The sequence below is a fragment of the Fistularia commersonii genome, chromosome 30 (assembly GCF_037954325.1).
Source record: "Fistularia commersonii isolate RoL2024-O1a breed Wild chromosome 30, RoL_Fcom_v1.0, whole genome shotgun sequence".
Lineage (NCBI taxonomy): Eukaryota > Metazoa > Chordata > Actinopteri > Syngnathiformes > Fistulariidae > Fistularia > Fistularia commersonii.
The window spans coordinates 5,207,692-5,222,578 of NC_141313.1; the positions used below are offsets into that span (position 1 = coordinate 5,207,692).

Genomic DNA, 14,887 nt, shown 5'->3' on the forward strand with positions numbered 1-14,887 from the left:
ATGTGCTTCAAATCTTGAACTTTTCCAGATAATTCAGGATCACTGCTGGACAACAACTTGTCAAAGCAGGGACTGATTAAGGCTCAAGGTCCCTAAACCAGCAAAATACGTTAAACAACAAGCCTATGGAAGTTTTGTAGTTTGCTATCATCGGTTGCTAAGCAACAGGGAGTAATGCATCCAGTCGGCTAAACCATGTCCATTGCAGGTTTGGCCCAGTTTTTGTCCTAGTCATCACAGCCATAAGCTGTTTTCTTGATTTCAGTTAAGTTGATCCGATCACGGGACTGCTTTGATTAAGGGGTTCCAGGATTAATGTCCACCACTTCACCTGCCCTCCTCATAGGATTTATTTACATTTCAATATTAATTAATTTATTTTCTTTATCACATACACAGCCCCAATTCACCCAGTTTCCTGACTAAAACTGAATAAATACACCATTTCTCCTAAAGACCTTGAGAACCATCAAAATGATGAAATTTGTCATAGAATCACTGACCTGACCAAGTATATAGGTATATAATATAATTTTCGTTTAAAGAAAATAGACATGTTTTTTTCACATTTTGTACCAATGTGCAGGTTATTTTTAGATTAAAAAAATGTTTTCACTATTTTTAAAAGTAACTTCAGTGATATTTCATGTGATATTTTTCAAATAGGTTAAAACGTAGGTTTTACAGGTTACTTACCTATCAGATTATCCAGCAATTTTTTATCTCTTGTTTGTAAATTAAGTTATCAAAGGAGATGCAGGTCAGATTCAGTTAGATATCATAGTATGACCTTAACTTGAATACAGCAAGCCATTTCAGCTACAACTGCAGGGAAAATTTTGAATATCTTGGAATTTTATCCAGGTCATAGACAAAGTCTTTCTGTAGCTTAACTACCCCTTGGCGCTCATGTCTTTTTGTCAGGAACATCTTTTTTTGTTTTTTGTTTATTTAACTGATGTCACTCTGCATTCAACTATCATTCCAGTAAGAAAAGAGACAGATTGTGACCCATTTGTACCCTCCCACCCTTGTCCCTGTGGTGGAAAGTAGGTGAATGTTTGTGTCTGGTGCCGCTCTGTCAGACCCAAGGTAATGCCAGCTTTCATTTTGACTTAGACAGGTAAATCCTCCCCGATCTGTCAGTTTGTTCGGCCCAACTGTGTGACAGAGGGAGACCGAACCTGAGAGGGCGGCAGGAGGAATCAGTATAAACCTGCCTAACAGGAGTGTCTCTTATTTTAGAGGTTTGCATGAACGGCTGCTTCTATTTGCAGACAAGGGCACAGTGTGTGTCCACTGCTCCAGTTTTCTCTTTGTTCTAAATTCTAGAGAGACTAATACATCAGAATTCTAATGAAGTAAGTTTACTCTAACGTGACCTTGAATCACTCTTCTCCCCTGTGCTGGATTACAGCTTGCGATGCGTTTAATATCTGTTGAGCTGCTTCCCAACATGCCGAGTCACAGGAGACACACTGGCTGGAGTTTTGAAAACAACACAAAGATCCATAAGTCAAATCCTTTTTATCTGAATTTTTCCAATAATTCAAAATGAAAAATTCTAATAACATTAAATAATACATAGAAGTAATTGCACAGTGGAACTGGTTTGTGCTACCGCCTTACAGCAAGGTTACTGGCTTGATTCCAAGAGAGTTCTTTCCAGCTTGATTTTTAATGTTGATTGCTTAGACTTCAGAATGTCCATAATGGGAAATGTATTTCAATTTATATCAATGCATATTCCCAAATTAGGATGGATAGGTGGATATAAACAGTAATATCTCAAAGGTGGGAACATCCTTGCCGTTTGAGAGGTGTTAACCAGTTTACCACTGCTTAAGATGACAGCAACATGTCAAAAATAGAAGTTAAAAACACAAAAACAGTGAGTTTCATTTTTATTATTCAGAATTGAAGACATGAGCTCATGTAGATCCAACAATAGGATGTATTAATGCGAAGCAGCGAAAAAGAGTCTTTAGTGGTTAGAATCCACAGAGGCGCCCGCTGACCCTGGTTCAGATTCAAAACCTTCTCTCATTACAGCTCAACGCGGTGAAGATGTAAGCGTCAGTTTACAGTGAGCCCACAATGACTTTAAAGTGCAGGTTCGTTTACAGTTTTGTTGGATTTGCAAAAGCAACAAGGGGAGGTTGAAATTTTCACAAGGATGGAGGGGTACAAATGGCTACATTATCCACTACAGTATGGAATGTATTACTACTATAACAGGGCGCGGAATACACTTGCATAGTCTGAATGGTTAGATGGAACTTTAATTCTATTGGTAACAAATACTACTTGGGAATAATTGGATACAATGAAATTACACAGATCTAATAATTGTATTTCTCATAACGCTCAGATTACCTTACAATTTTCAGGCAAGATAAAAGCATCTCTCTGCTTCAGTAGCTTGCTGTCAGGTTAATATGCCTCACTAAATCAGTTTTCGATCCCTTGTCCCTCATTTGGAAAAAGTATGAGAAACACCGAAATGATATCACAACATGTGCAAATGTTACTACAGATAAAGGATCTAGGAGATACATCAGTTTCACAACTCACGTGCATGCGAGTGCACGTACACACAATTTGCTTGTCACGTCTCGATAGGAAAATGCCCTCAGTCCAGCTAAGTTAGCGCAACTAAATTATTTCTTGTAATTCATGTAAAAAAACAGTTGATTAAGCTAATTGAGAAGTCCTACCAATATGAACATTTTCACACATTACCTTACTTTTACCTTCACATTTGGACAGCGGGAATCATGATTAGGTGTGCTTGAACATGCAAATGTTTGAAACAATTCTGCTCGTTGCAAGTGCTTCGATGGATGACAACATGAGTGTTTGTCTTAAATCTTAGACGGAAGGCAAGTCGGAATAGATTAAAATCAACGGGCGAACGGTTTTCACTGGCAGTCGATGGGTTACAGACATGTTGTGTAACACAGATGACAAAGGAAGACTTATTGGTCGAGGAAGCCTTTCACAGCGACGACACGAGCACTTGATATTTCATCACAGCGGGTCAGCCTTTCCCTGTTCCCCTCTACTCCATTTTCACCATTTATACAAAAAGTCATACAAAAATACCCCGACGTTACATTCAAAGAGGGAATTTCTGAAAAAGTGCTCTTGCATAACTGATCATGTTTGTCACTTTTCCTTCTCTTTCCATCTCTTCAGGTAGTTTGTTTCTGAACACAAACCACAGAAGGGGGGGCGGGGGGTTCACAGTATTGGGGTTAACAGTTGGTGGCCAACTCAAAGAAAAGTGCACATCTAGTTGGGACAGAGTGTTCGGGCGTGCAAGTGTCTCTCCATGCTGCCAGGGGACAGCAGCTGCCAAGAAGGGGGAAGCAGGGGGAGAGAGGGGAGGATGAGAGAGGAGGACAATACTTCACAGTAAGTGGGGTGGTGGGAGGGTGTTGATAGAAACACTGGCTCGAGGTGGCTATAATCTAAAAGGACGTTGGCAGAGTCAAAAATCTGAGCTGAAACCAGCATCTAAGACATTGCTTTTCTTGCTTTTCGACAAGCTCCAGCTATTGCAATTAGGGCGCTGGGAAGACGAGGCAAGGGTTGTTCGGGGGGGGTCGGGGTTCCAGCGCAGCGAGCTCTCATGCCTCCATATACTGGGGAGGGGGCTCCTTAGGCGGGATGGCCATGACTTCCTCATAGGGCGGCAGCAGAACCTAAAGAGGAGACAAACCAAACACTGGTCAGTTTCCAAGCATTACTGGATCCTTCATCGATTGGACCGATAGCAGGTTGAAAGCAGGAAGACGACAAGACTGTTTGAGGGACGAGCTGTTTCCATTTTTGGACTGATTGAGAGGGTTTTGTTTCAAGGGGAAACCTCTTGTGATAATGTGCAGATAGTGACATGCTTTTGTGTATCTGCTATAATATGACTCATAAAAATTAAAAAAAAAAATCATACATCCCAAAAAAAAATCACCTTTTATAAGAACTTCAAAAAGTTCTATTTTTTGGGAAAACAAATAAAAGAGCAGTTATTGGGTGTCCCTAAGCAGGTAATTATTCATCACGGTGCTAATGTAACTGCTCTCTCATACAGAGATACAAAAAGAAAAGCAAACTTTTAAAATGCCTCTTTTCTGAGTAGTTGCTAGCTAATCAGACTACAAGTCCTGTCATTATACTGAAGGACAGATGGCAATTAGTGACTTAATATGGATATATTGAAAAGGAATGTCACATTCAAAGCAGTATGTTTAATGTTCTATACCCGCCTCCGCTCTCCATCCCCTAAGCTTTCTTGCGCTCTCTTCCGACCCTATAGAGGACGTGACTGGTTGCGAGGATAACACCCACAAACATGCCTCTGCTTAAGCCAGATTGCCTTCTCTCTATCAGAGGTCTTTTGGCGTAAATGGTGTTATAAAATCAGTCCTGCTGCTAATTCGGGGAGAGAAAGAGAGGGGGAGGGAGAGAGAGAATATGCTCCAAGGGCATGGAAATGTGAAGCAGCCAGGGAGGCCCGGCGAACACATCACAGCGAGGATTTGAAATGAAGTGGACAAGCAGACAATTATGTAATCTGTTCAGAAGAAGAGATGATGACGGACAGAGATATATAAAAAAGAGGGGAGGGGGGCGTGAGAAGAGGGAGATATTCTAATGGCATTTATATAAAAGCATACAAATAAGCAGCTGGGTACTTGATTTTTGAGGCTGTAAAAAGCCATTTAGATACACTGTTGGCTTTTGAATGGTAAAAATAGACGTAGCTCTCTTTTCATTCAGCATGTATGCAGAGATAGAAAGCACTAGTTAAACCATGCATTCTCTGTTCGGGTCAGTTGAGGCATGGATTTAACCCGAAAAATACTGAAAACTATTAATGTTTTTGGTATTATAACGTTTACCCTAAATTTGTAAAATTGTCTACTTTTTATGGAATCTCCATAAATGTTCAGCTTCTTCCGTGACACTGATACCGATGCGCTCATTCCCTCTTTGCAAGAGTTTATAACATTAGGTAAAGAGGGAATTAAAGGCTTAACTGAAGATTATTTGGTTCACACATGGTGTTTCAGATCTCCAGGTTTGATAGTGATTTTAAGATTTTCCTTCTTTCACATTTTTTAATAGTTCAGTTTGAGTGGCTGATCAGCTTTAATTGTGCATTTATTGATTTCACACTGGATTGTTTTCCTACCTCTCCTTCTGTTATTGCACACTATTATATAGATTTTTTTTCTTAAAAAAATAAAAATAAAATTCAACAACATTCTAAATGGGCGAGTGAATCCAACATTAATTTGCAACATGTTATGTCCCCTCGCTGGTGAGTTGAGCAGTAATTCCAATCTAATATGTCGGGAATTTAGCAATATCTTTTTGAATACATTTGTTTTACAATATGATAAATTACTGCATTTAATGGACCAGCAGGTAAAGCCAGTTTTGTGAGGTGAAAAACGTCAGCTGTGTGAACTGTGGCAATAAAGTGACAGATGAAGCCATGCATGGTGACGACAGTGTGTGCAAGACAGATTAATGTCTTATGTATCAGTGTTGAGGATTAGAGCGCAGACAGATGGAAATAGTGACTATGCTAAAGCCTCTCAGAGAACCTATGAGTCAACCCTGGGGTGGACAAGTGGACAGAACACGGCTCTTTACATCCAACCAGTCACACCTCAGGATGACCCCAAGCAGAACTTATGCTTATACCAACACCTACCATCAATATTCAAAGTCATAGAAATTATACTTGTAATATTTCTATTAAGTTCTTCACAATTTGCTTCCATCTTATATTTTATAACAGCATTTGTATAGATTCACAAAACGTACTGAATATGCTGTCGATGTCAAAGCGGATCTATTTTTGTGATACATCCGTTTCTGTCATATGTAATATAAAAACATCAGATTATTTATTAAATGTTCAACGTATGATAAAGGACAAAGGGTGACAGTCATTGTGTTTTTTGGTTTCCCTACATTTGAGAAAAGTGACACGTGTGCTTTGGCTATAGACATTAAGCAGAATTCAGGAAATCGTGACAGGAGCTGGGGTCCCTGCTGGATGAGCACCACAGAGCACGAATACTTCCGCAGGCAGTGTTCTGGACGATCACACCAGAAAACCTTATCTGTTCCCGCCTCCAAGCTGCTCTAATAACATTTCACGATTAAAAAGGGACACCTCTTACTTGTGTGTTGGAATGCCCAACGCCTAGTGTACTCCAAACACCCAGCTTGATTCCCAGTTAGCCGTGTGTGTGTGTGTGTGTGTGTGAGTATGTGTGTGAGCACATACAATTATCATCCTGCTCTATGTTTGAACCCAACATGTTTATTGTATGTACACATGTACACATGTGTTGTATGTATAATGTATGTTTGAGACCAAAGACCGTCAAGTGGAAATTAGGTGGTATCGTTAATCTTAGTTTAATATCCATAATCAAACAGATGCTGTACTTTCTCCAACTCGGCTTGCGGCACTGTAGCGCTTCCATATTCAGTGTGACACTATCTATCCTCGGGATGGAAATCAAAGCTTCGTACTGTGCAAATTCAAGGTAAGTAACAATGTTTTTTAATGCCTCTCTTGGATAATATGTGATGGATTTGAGCTCTTCTAAGGGCCACATGTAAATGACATTACCATCTTAAATATTCAGGACACATTAAGAACTAAGTTACAGAGGATTGAAAGAGGGACCACACTAACCAGAACCCCTTGAAAGAGCTAGTCAAAAAAGAAATGACTGTGAATGAGATTCACAAAATAATCTTCTGCAAAACTATTTCATCACCACAATTATATATTTCAGAATTTAAAAATGCCAAAATGAACAAGCTGTCTAATTCACCTGTGAAATCATTTATATCCAGTGAATCAAAGTTGAGGATCAATTCAACTTCTGAAGTCTGTGGTTGGGGTTAGTGAGGCTCTTCACTACTTAGCACATATGGGGAAACGTTACTTTTCTGACCATATTTCAGACTCTAAATGGCTGCTCTTAACACACTTGATGCTACATCATGGAAATGATGCACTTAAGTTACAGCTGATGCCTAAAATCCTTACCTTGAAGATTAAGCGGCATCAACTCATTCAACTGCAATAACATACAGGCGTCAATGTGCATGGGTTGAATTTTGAAAACACATTTCCAAATTACCTGGAAATTATATAATACTGGGACTGAAAATCTATGCCTTGTTTGAGTGTTTATGTAATAATCAGATCATAGAGATGGCATATCCTCGAGCAAAAGGCTGCAAGGCGTTGGCCGGGGACTTACTGTGGTGTCATTGGTGGTGACATAAACTAGGACCTCTGTAGTGCCTCTGCCGCTCACATATCTGTAGCAGTTCCAAACGCAGCCAATCAGGTAAGCCTGCACACAGAGGACAATAAAAAAAGATGGTGACCTTCAGCAACAATTTTCATTATCATTGAAGGTTCTTGCTGTATCCAATTCATTTGTCAAGGTTAGACATGACAGCAGGTTCTTCAGATGGCAATAATGGATTCTCTTGCAAAAACATTTTGAGAATTCCACCCTTGGACTTCAACGTTCAGATATTCAGACCCTATCTCAGAGTCCAAGATACTGAATGGTCCAGAGAGTTTTCAAAATGTGGTGATATGAATAATCAATATCATATATAAGATTGTTGTGAGAGATGCACTGGAACTTTGTCAATAAAATTTGGCTTCCACAATTAACAAAACAATGATGGGAAAATCCTATAAGTGGGATGTAAACAAGTTAATAAGCTTCTATTATTGGCCTTCATACAAAATGGGCAGGTTTGATCTCCTGATGCTTCAATTGACATCATAGCTTGGACAACCCAGGAGCCTGGACTCAGTGCAGCTTGGATGTAAGACTTGGTGGGGGGAAGAAGATGTTCATTCACTATGTTAGTGTAGTGTGAGCTCAAAACAAGCAGGAAGCCAATGGACTGATGAGTGAGCCGGTCGAGCTGCAAGCCCATCAATGTACCATCTGGTGTTCTGTCCTACACACTCTAAACTCAGGTCAGATTAACTAGACTGCATCGTTGAGGCTGAGCTTTGGGTTAAAACTCAAAGCTCATAACAGACTTGACATTCAAAAACATGATTTACTTTCCTAAATAACCATTTTGTTAGTGGGCTAGCAATGCTGTTGCAAACATTGTGTTTTGTAATGTCTCTTTACTATCAGCTAATATCACCTCCAGTGAGGCCGTATGTATCATTAAAGCACAAACTCATGCAAGGAGCGCTATACATCCTTTATCTGACATGGATTAAACATTTAACAGTTGGCTGTTCTGGGTAAACAATTACAAAACAATCACTAAAGGAGACCAGTAGACGCTGCACTGCGAGTGTACCCCGTCATGGAAAACGGGAGATTTTTAACTCAAGGATTATGTATTTGTTTTTTAACAAATATTATGTGCAACCTTCTAATGCAGTTTTCAGTCTAATGGAGCAGTTTGGGTACTCGAAAAGCACTCTGTTTATGAGTCCAGCATTGTGGTTTCCAGTGGCTGCTTTCCATCCAAAAACTGATCCCCGTCTACGGATATCTGCCCACAACATTTTCAATTTGTGCTTTGAGGAGAAATGACTTGATTTGATTGTGCAGATGACTGCGGCTTCAGATCCCATGACGTTACAGAGCCCCAGAGTATATCTGCGTCTGGAGAATCATCCACGCGTTAAGGTGAAATTAGCTTGACCGGAGTGGGTTTCTTGTTGTTTCTGACCCGCTGCTCTCTGACTGTGCCCTCGTCACATGAGGAACATTGATAATGGATAGGTTTCCTCCATCCCATATGTTTTATAATGAGCTGTGCGCAGAGTGAAACTGAATTGGCTTCATCGCATTGCAGTCTAATGAACAAATCTATAAAAAGTCAACTACTGTACACTTCTGAATGAGCAATGTTCAATGAATGTTTTTCATCTGAAATAATGTATTGCATCTACAGTTGCCTCAAGTATTTTACAATCATATAGAACAGATCTTATATCTGATAAGAGAGGTAGTATGGTAAACTATTAAGACATTGAGAGGCCAGATTTTTTCATTATTAATATACAGTGCATTATTATGAGTACATTAAATTTATTGTTGAAATGCTTTTAATGCCTTTATGACTATTCCTTGGTAATGGATCGCTGATTGCTAAAGGTGACTACTCGCTAATTTTCTTATGGCATTTTCACGTCATGCAGAAAATATGGAGACACAGGTTCACCCTGACCCTGGAGGGATGCATAGATGGATGGATGGAAGGTGCACTTTGACCTGATTGCCATGCAACTCGCTGTCAATGATACAACACAATATTGGCAAACCTAAAATCCAAAATGCAATATTACAGTTGAAACACATTTTATAGCGGGCAATAAAATGCCTAGTTGGACCTGCAGTAAAAAAAATCCCGAACCAAGGCAGATTGGAAGACCCTTAGTCTTACCTTAAAGGAGAGGATGCAGCCGATGAAGAGAAGGACTGCAAAGACTAGGCACATATTGTTGGTGGACATTATGTCCTCTTTGTATGGGAAAGTCCCCGGCTTCAGGGGAGAAAACAGCAAAGAGAAAGCTACATTACATTCAATACATTTGAGAAGTGAAACAAAAATAACCAAACGCAACATAGGACAGAAAGAGGTAAGTTGGGTTTCTTTTCCTCATCAGAAAAAAGTGACCTGTGCTTGCTTAACATTAAAGAAGTCGATTAAAGACACCTAATCTACATAACTAAGACTGGTGTTCATGCTTGGATGCCCCATTTTCACTGAATGCCTCTTGTTCAGCAGTGTTACTCAACACATGCTCACCCCGACACTGCCTAGAGGTTGTGTGATAATCAACAAGCCTGGTTTTAAAGCATTTAGTTTACAGGAAATGATTAAACGTTCTATAAAACTTTAAAAAACTCTTGATTTAAACAGCCCTGAAATAATCAAACAGGGAGACTGTGAGGTGGGACGGAGAGCTCACCAGCTGCTGGAGGTAGTCCTGCACAGTGTTGGGGTAAACCACCACACTAATGGCTACCAGTGTGTTAAGGGCAAAGTCGAAGATTTGGTAGCAGAAGAATGGAATGATCCAAGCAGCATGTTGCTATTTGAGAGATTTGAGAAGAGTGAGTGAGTGTACACGTTTCAATTTGTGATTTGCTTATGTGTATAAAACTTTTGGTATTGCTGCTATTTTTGCATTTACCTTGTAAGCACCATACGTTGCCATGCCACATATGAGAATCATAAGTAGGGAAATTGCAGTGGCAATGCAGATATCTGCAGAAAGAAAAGGAGCGATGTAAGTGAGGCATATAATTAACTAATAATGTACAGCAGAACAGAGATGAAGATGTTGAGGTTCTTTTTGGGAGTGACCAGGATGGATAGGATCAGCAATGAGTCTATCAGAGGAACAGCACATGTTAAATGTTTTGGAGAGAAGGTCAGAGAAGCCAGACTGAGATGGTTGGGTCATGTACAGAGGAGGGCTAGTGAATATATTGGTAGACGGATGCTGGAATTGGAGGTCTAGAAGAAGACCAAAAAGAAGATCGATGGACGGTGTGGGAGAGGATATGAAGGTAGTGGATGTGAGAGAGGAGGATGCAGAGAATAGGGTTAGATGGAGGAAGTTGATTTGCTGTGGCGACCCCTAAAGGGAAAAGCCGTAAGACGAAGAATAAGTAATGTACAGCAGAAAGCACACATAATTATATATTTTTTCTGTAATCCACTCATCTTACATTTTATTATTTGTTTCTTTTTACAAACACAGTGCCTTGAGTAACCTTGCTATTTTGGGCTCTGAGACTGGCTCTCACAAAACACGGGTCAGCTGCACATGGGTAATTGTTATGCAAGAGGTGCTAAATCAGACAAAACGCAACACCCTTCTCATGTTCATCTTTGAGGGGTGACAACTGAGTGATGATACACTGATCTGTTCTCCAGATCACGACTGGCACAAACACAGGCTGGGTTTCAAAGATAGACCATCTGAAAGACTGTCTGGTATGGATAAGAGTAATTACAGTACGTTTTTACCTGGGCCTGATTTCATTCTGTCCTTTGGGGTGAAGTGATTAATGAGAACCTATATTTTTGGAGTATGTTATATTGGAGGGAGAATTGTCAAGACTGCAACCCAACAGTATCTGTATCAGAATCCTCTGGAGCATCTGTTCACATCAAAACATCTGCACTAAAAACACAGTTTACTTCTCTAAAAGCATAGATCACAATTGTATCAGAAGTAAAACGGAAAACGGAATACATAGACAGATATTATAATATTGAGCACTGATCATGTCACATTTACAAGACCTGCCCTATAGCATTTTTCTTCAAGAAAAAAATGATGTAGTCATTTATGTAGGAGGGTCAACCTGATTAACCAGGAAGGTTTCATTTCTGCAGTTCATACCTGATGTGAATGAACTGTAGTACAGTTGAACTGTAATGAAGTGGACTGTGCCAGGATGGGGGAAGACAGTGCTCACTCAAATCAAACAAAATGAACTGTTAGGTTAAGTGTCTGCCCATATTTGTTCCTTGATGTCCTTGATGACAAACTCCCTTAAATAAAACCAAGTATCTCCGTTACATTGGTACCATCTTTTATGCGTAACAGACAGAAACTCAGTTATTCCCAGAGGCTTAATCTCACAACACAGACAAAAACAAAAATATTGGAAAGTCCACACTATATATGTAGACAATTCATGCATTCAGGCTGACCCAAGAATGCATCATCATCTATTTTACCATAAAGTTTGTGAAGTCTATGAATATGAATGATGGTGGCTCTGAAGCCATTAACACCAGCTTGACTCTGCACATTTTCTATTTTTCACAACCTGAGACTGACACTTTTCTCGCATCAACTATTTCAGCAGTGATGGCCATTTTAATCTAATGGAAAATTAGAGCAGTCGTTTTGCATCAGGGTAGCCAGTGGTCTGTGGTACTCTAGAGGCGACTGTGATGATGATCGCTGCTAGAGGGGATGCACTCAAACACACATGCAGTCTGACTTGTTCGGTATGCAGCCCAGCCTACTCAGCTATGCCTGTGCTGATAGCGCCATTCTGGAGGGAAAAGTGATGGCCAGGAGGAGGACGAGATTTTTCAGCTTCATAGCACTTTACGGAAATACTGACCCTTTTAAAAGCACTCTGTGGTTTCTGATTCACACTGAATTTAAGTGTAGTTTACACAAGAGACACCTGCAAGTGTCAGCTGTTCAGAATATTAAAGCCTGCATTTAAAATATAGGATTCCCCTTTCTAACTTGATAAATATGTACAATAAAAGCCATGTTCACTGAAATAAAAGAACGTACATGGTTAATGTATTGCTTTTACTAATAAGAATACGTTAATATATTTAACCTGAGAAAACCATGAAAAAAGAGGGGAAAAAAGATCATGTTGAATTACATCCGTAACAGTTTTATTATGTAAGTTTAAGGTAGGAAAACACATTGCTCAATCAAGGACACAGACTGGATAAGTGACATGTTACAATCAGAAGATTAGTGGCACTCACTTGCATCGTCCATGACATCGATGTCGGTCCCAAGCTCAGAACTGGTAAGGTGGTACCGGTACTGAACGGGGTCATTAAGAGCCGACAACAGGATAAGTAGAACCACTGCATTGATGAGCTGTGGGAAAACCAGCATCACTGTTGAAACTCACTCTAAAACCTGAATTACTGGTCTCTTAAATAGTACTTTGGTTAATCGTGTGTTGACGAAGTCTATTTGAAGTTATAATAAGAAATTGCCATAAAAAATAAAACGTATATATTTACTTACGCTAACGGTATATTTTTGGTATTTCCAAAAGGTCACAACAAATATCATGCAAATAAAATACAATGCAATAGTGACAACAATAACATTACAGTCAGCAATAATAAGCAAGGATGCTCTTGGTAAGTGGGATACTCAAATACTAAGCAGTATTTCCAAAAAGACATTACATGTATGTCTAACAATGGTGAACTAATTGTCTTTTGTAACACATATTGACAGTATATAAACACACTGATTGTAAATAGTATGATGAAAATGCATGCTGGATATTCTCGAGCCTTTGCTCTCACAGGAAGGAAAAAGACAGGAGTGAAATGTGATGCTAGCCTGGTGTACTTCAGCATCATCAAATTGAGAGATGTCTGTTTTTTAGATATCAAAAGATGTGAAAGGAAATTTTGATTGAATCTATCCAAATGTGCTTCAATACATGGGAAACCTCAACTAGAATGTGTTAGAATAATCTACAAATGACCTTTGAAAATGAGAGACAAATTAAGAATTTATTCTAAAAAAAGATTATCTATCACTTTTCCATTGCTAAGCACATCTCATGACTTATCTCAATTAAAAATGACCAGATGATTATATTGATGAATATTTTCTGTATCAGCCAACACTCTTTATCCCAAGGGGACCTCTGAGTCAAATACAAATAAAATCCCCCTGTGTATGTCAGCGATATTACACCCTTTAAAATGTGCCACAATAAATTCCTAATTATAGCGGGGCCTTAAAATACACACAAGGTCACATCTCATCGTTATTTGGTTTGTATTACATTTCGGAAAAGTCTTACCAACAATCTCAATTGTTATTAACAATTAAAATCTCTAAATCCTCGGATCTGTTAAAAGCCCGACGAAGTCAATTTAGGGAAGTTATTTATACTTTTAAGATGAATTTCCACCATTGTTATAAATATTTACGCATAAAATGCACGGTTGATTTCGTTCGGAAAAACGTGGAGGGGAAACTCGGCGAAAGGTCGGGGATTTGCAAAGCTTAAATCCTGCACTATGTATAAAACTTGAGGTGATCCTGTGGGTAAAAACAGAAACAAACTCTATATTTAACTTTCGCCGGCGAGAATGTAAGACAAATCAGAGAGAGAAGATGAGTCGGGATTATCAATCCGACAAAACAACAGTATGCGGCTGCTAGAAAGGGACGCACAACAATACATTCTCTCAATGTTAAATTGACTGGGATGAAAACAGGCACTCAAATGGAGGGGACAAAACCCCTAACGTTGATATTTGGAGTGAGCACATTTCGGACGTCGTTTCAAAAAAAGTCGGCATAATTTAAGACGGGAAAAATAGAGACGGGGACCCGAAAACGAACGGGAGAGAGCAGCGGCTAGCTAGCAAATTTACGGATGGACAGCGGTGACACCTGCCAGTTATCCAATGTTTCGTCATGTAGAACATCGGTTTGGGCATCCTTATAGAAGCCCGGTATCATAGAATAATAACAACAATAATAATGATAAGATTTAAAGTAAACAGCTGACTTACCATATACCATATTCCCAGAATGATGGTGCCCGTCCGTACATGGCAGCAAAGGCAGCAACTCGTCGAGTACCACCGGTCCCACGGCGAAATCATCATTGGTCCTACTAATAATGTCAAGCTATTACATGAATGCTGCCGGGATATTTTGTTTTGTTTTCAAGTCCGCGATATTCTTATTTTTCTTATTTTTTGAAAGTCGAAAAGAAAAGGTTTTTTGCGTCTTTAGGGCGACGGCAGCCGAATTCGGCGTCTGCTTTTCCGCAAGTGGACTCTTGGCAAACACACGACCGTTAATCTGGCTCATCCGGAGTCACGTGGCCGAAGGAGGGTTTTTCTTTCTTTTTATTCCCCCTCCCAGATCCGATGAGCTGGTCTGTGATGGATGCAAAGTGCCTCACATTCATTTCCACCCTACGAGTCAGTTATAAATGCGTTTCTATCACGTTTTTAACATTGTAGAAAAAGTTTCTAACCTACATCAACACCACGCAATAAAAAAAAAAAAAAAAAAGGGTGT

At 39.5% G+C, this 14,887-nt stretch overlaps 1 protein-coding gene across 1 annotated transcript; it reads right to left on the bottom strand.

Annotated features, from left to right (window-relative positions):
- Positions 1 to 1,887: 1,887 nt before the first annotated feature.
- On the bottom strand, positions 1,888 to 14,636 carry laptm4b (lysosomal protein transmembrane 4 beta). Its single transcript, XM_086178214.1, has 7 exons — positions 14,371 to 14,636; positions 12,580 to 12,697; positions 10,235 to 10,308; positions 10,010 to 10,132; positions 9,481 to 9,579; positions 7,302 to 7,397; positions 1,888 to 3,707 (listed from the first exon to the last, which is right to left on the bottom strand). The coding sequence occupies exons 1-7, from the start codon at positions 14,464 to 14,466 to the stop codon at positions 3,633 to 3,635; spliced, it is 681 nt and encodes a 226-aa protein (XP_086034340.1). The 5' UTR covers positions 14,467 to 14,636; the 3' UTR covers positions 1,888 to 3,632.
- Between the last annotated feature and the right edge of the window lie 251 nt (positions 14,637 to 14,887).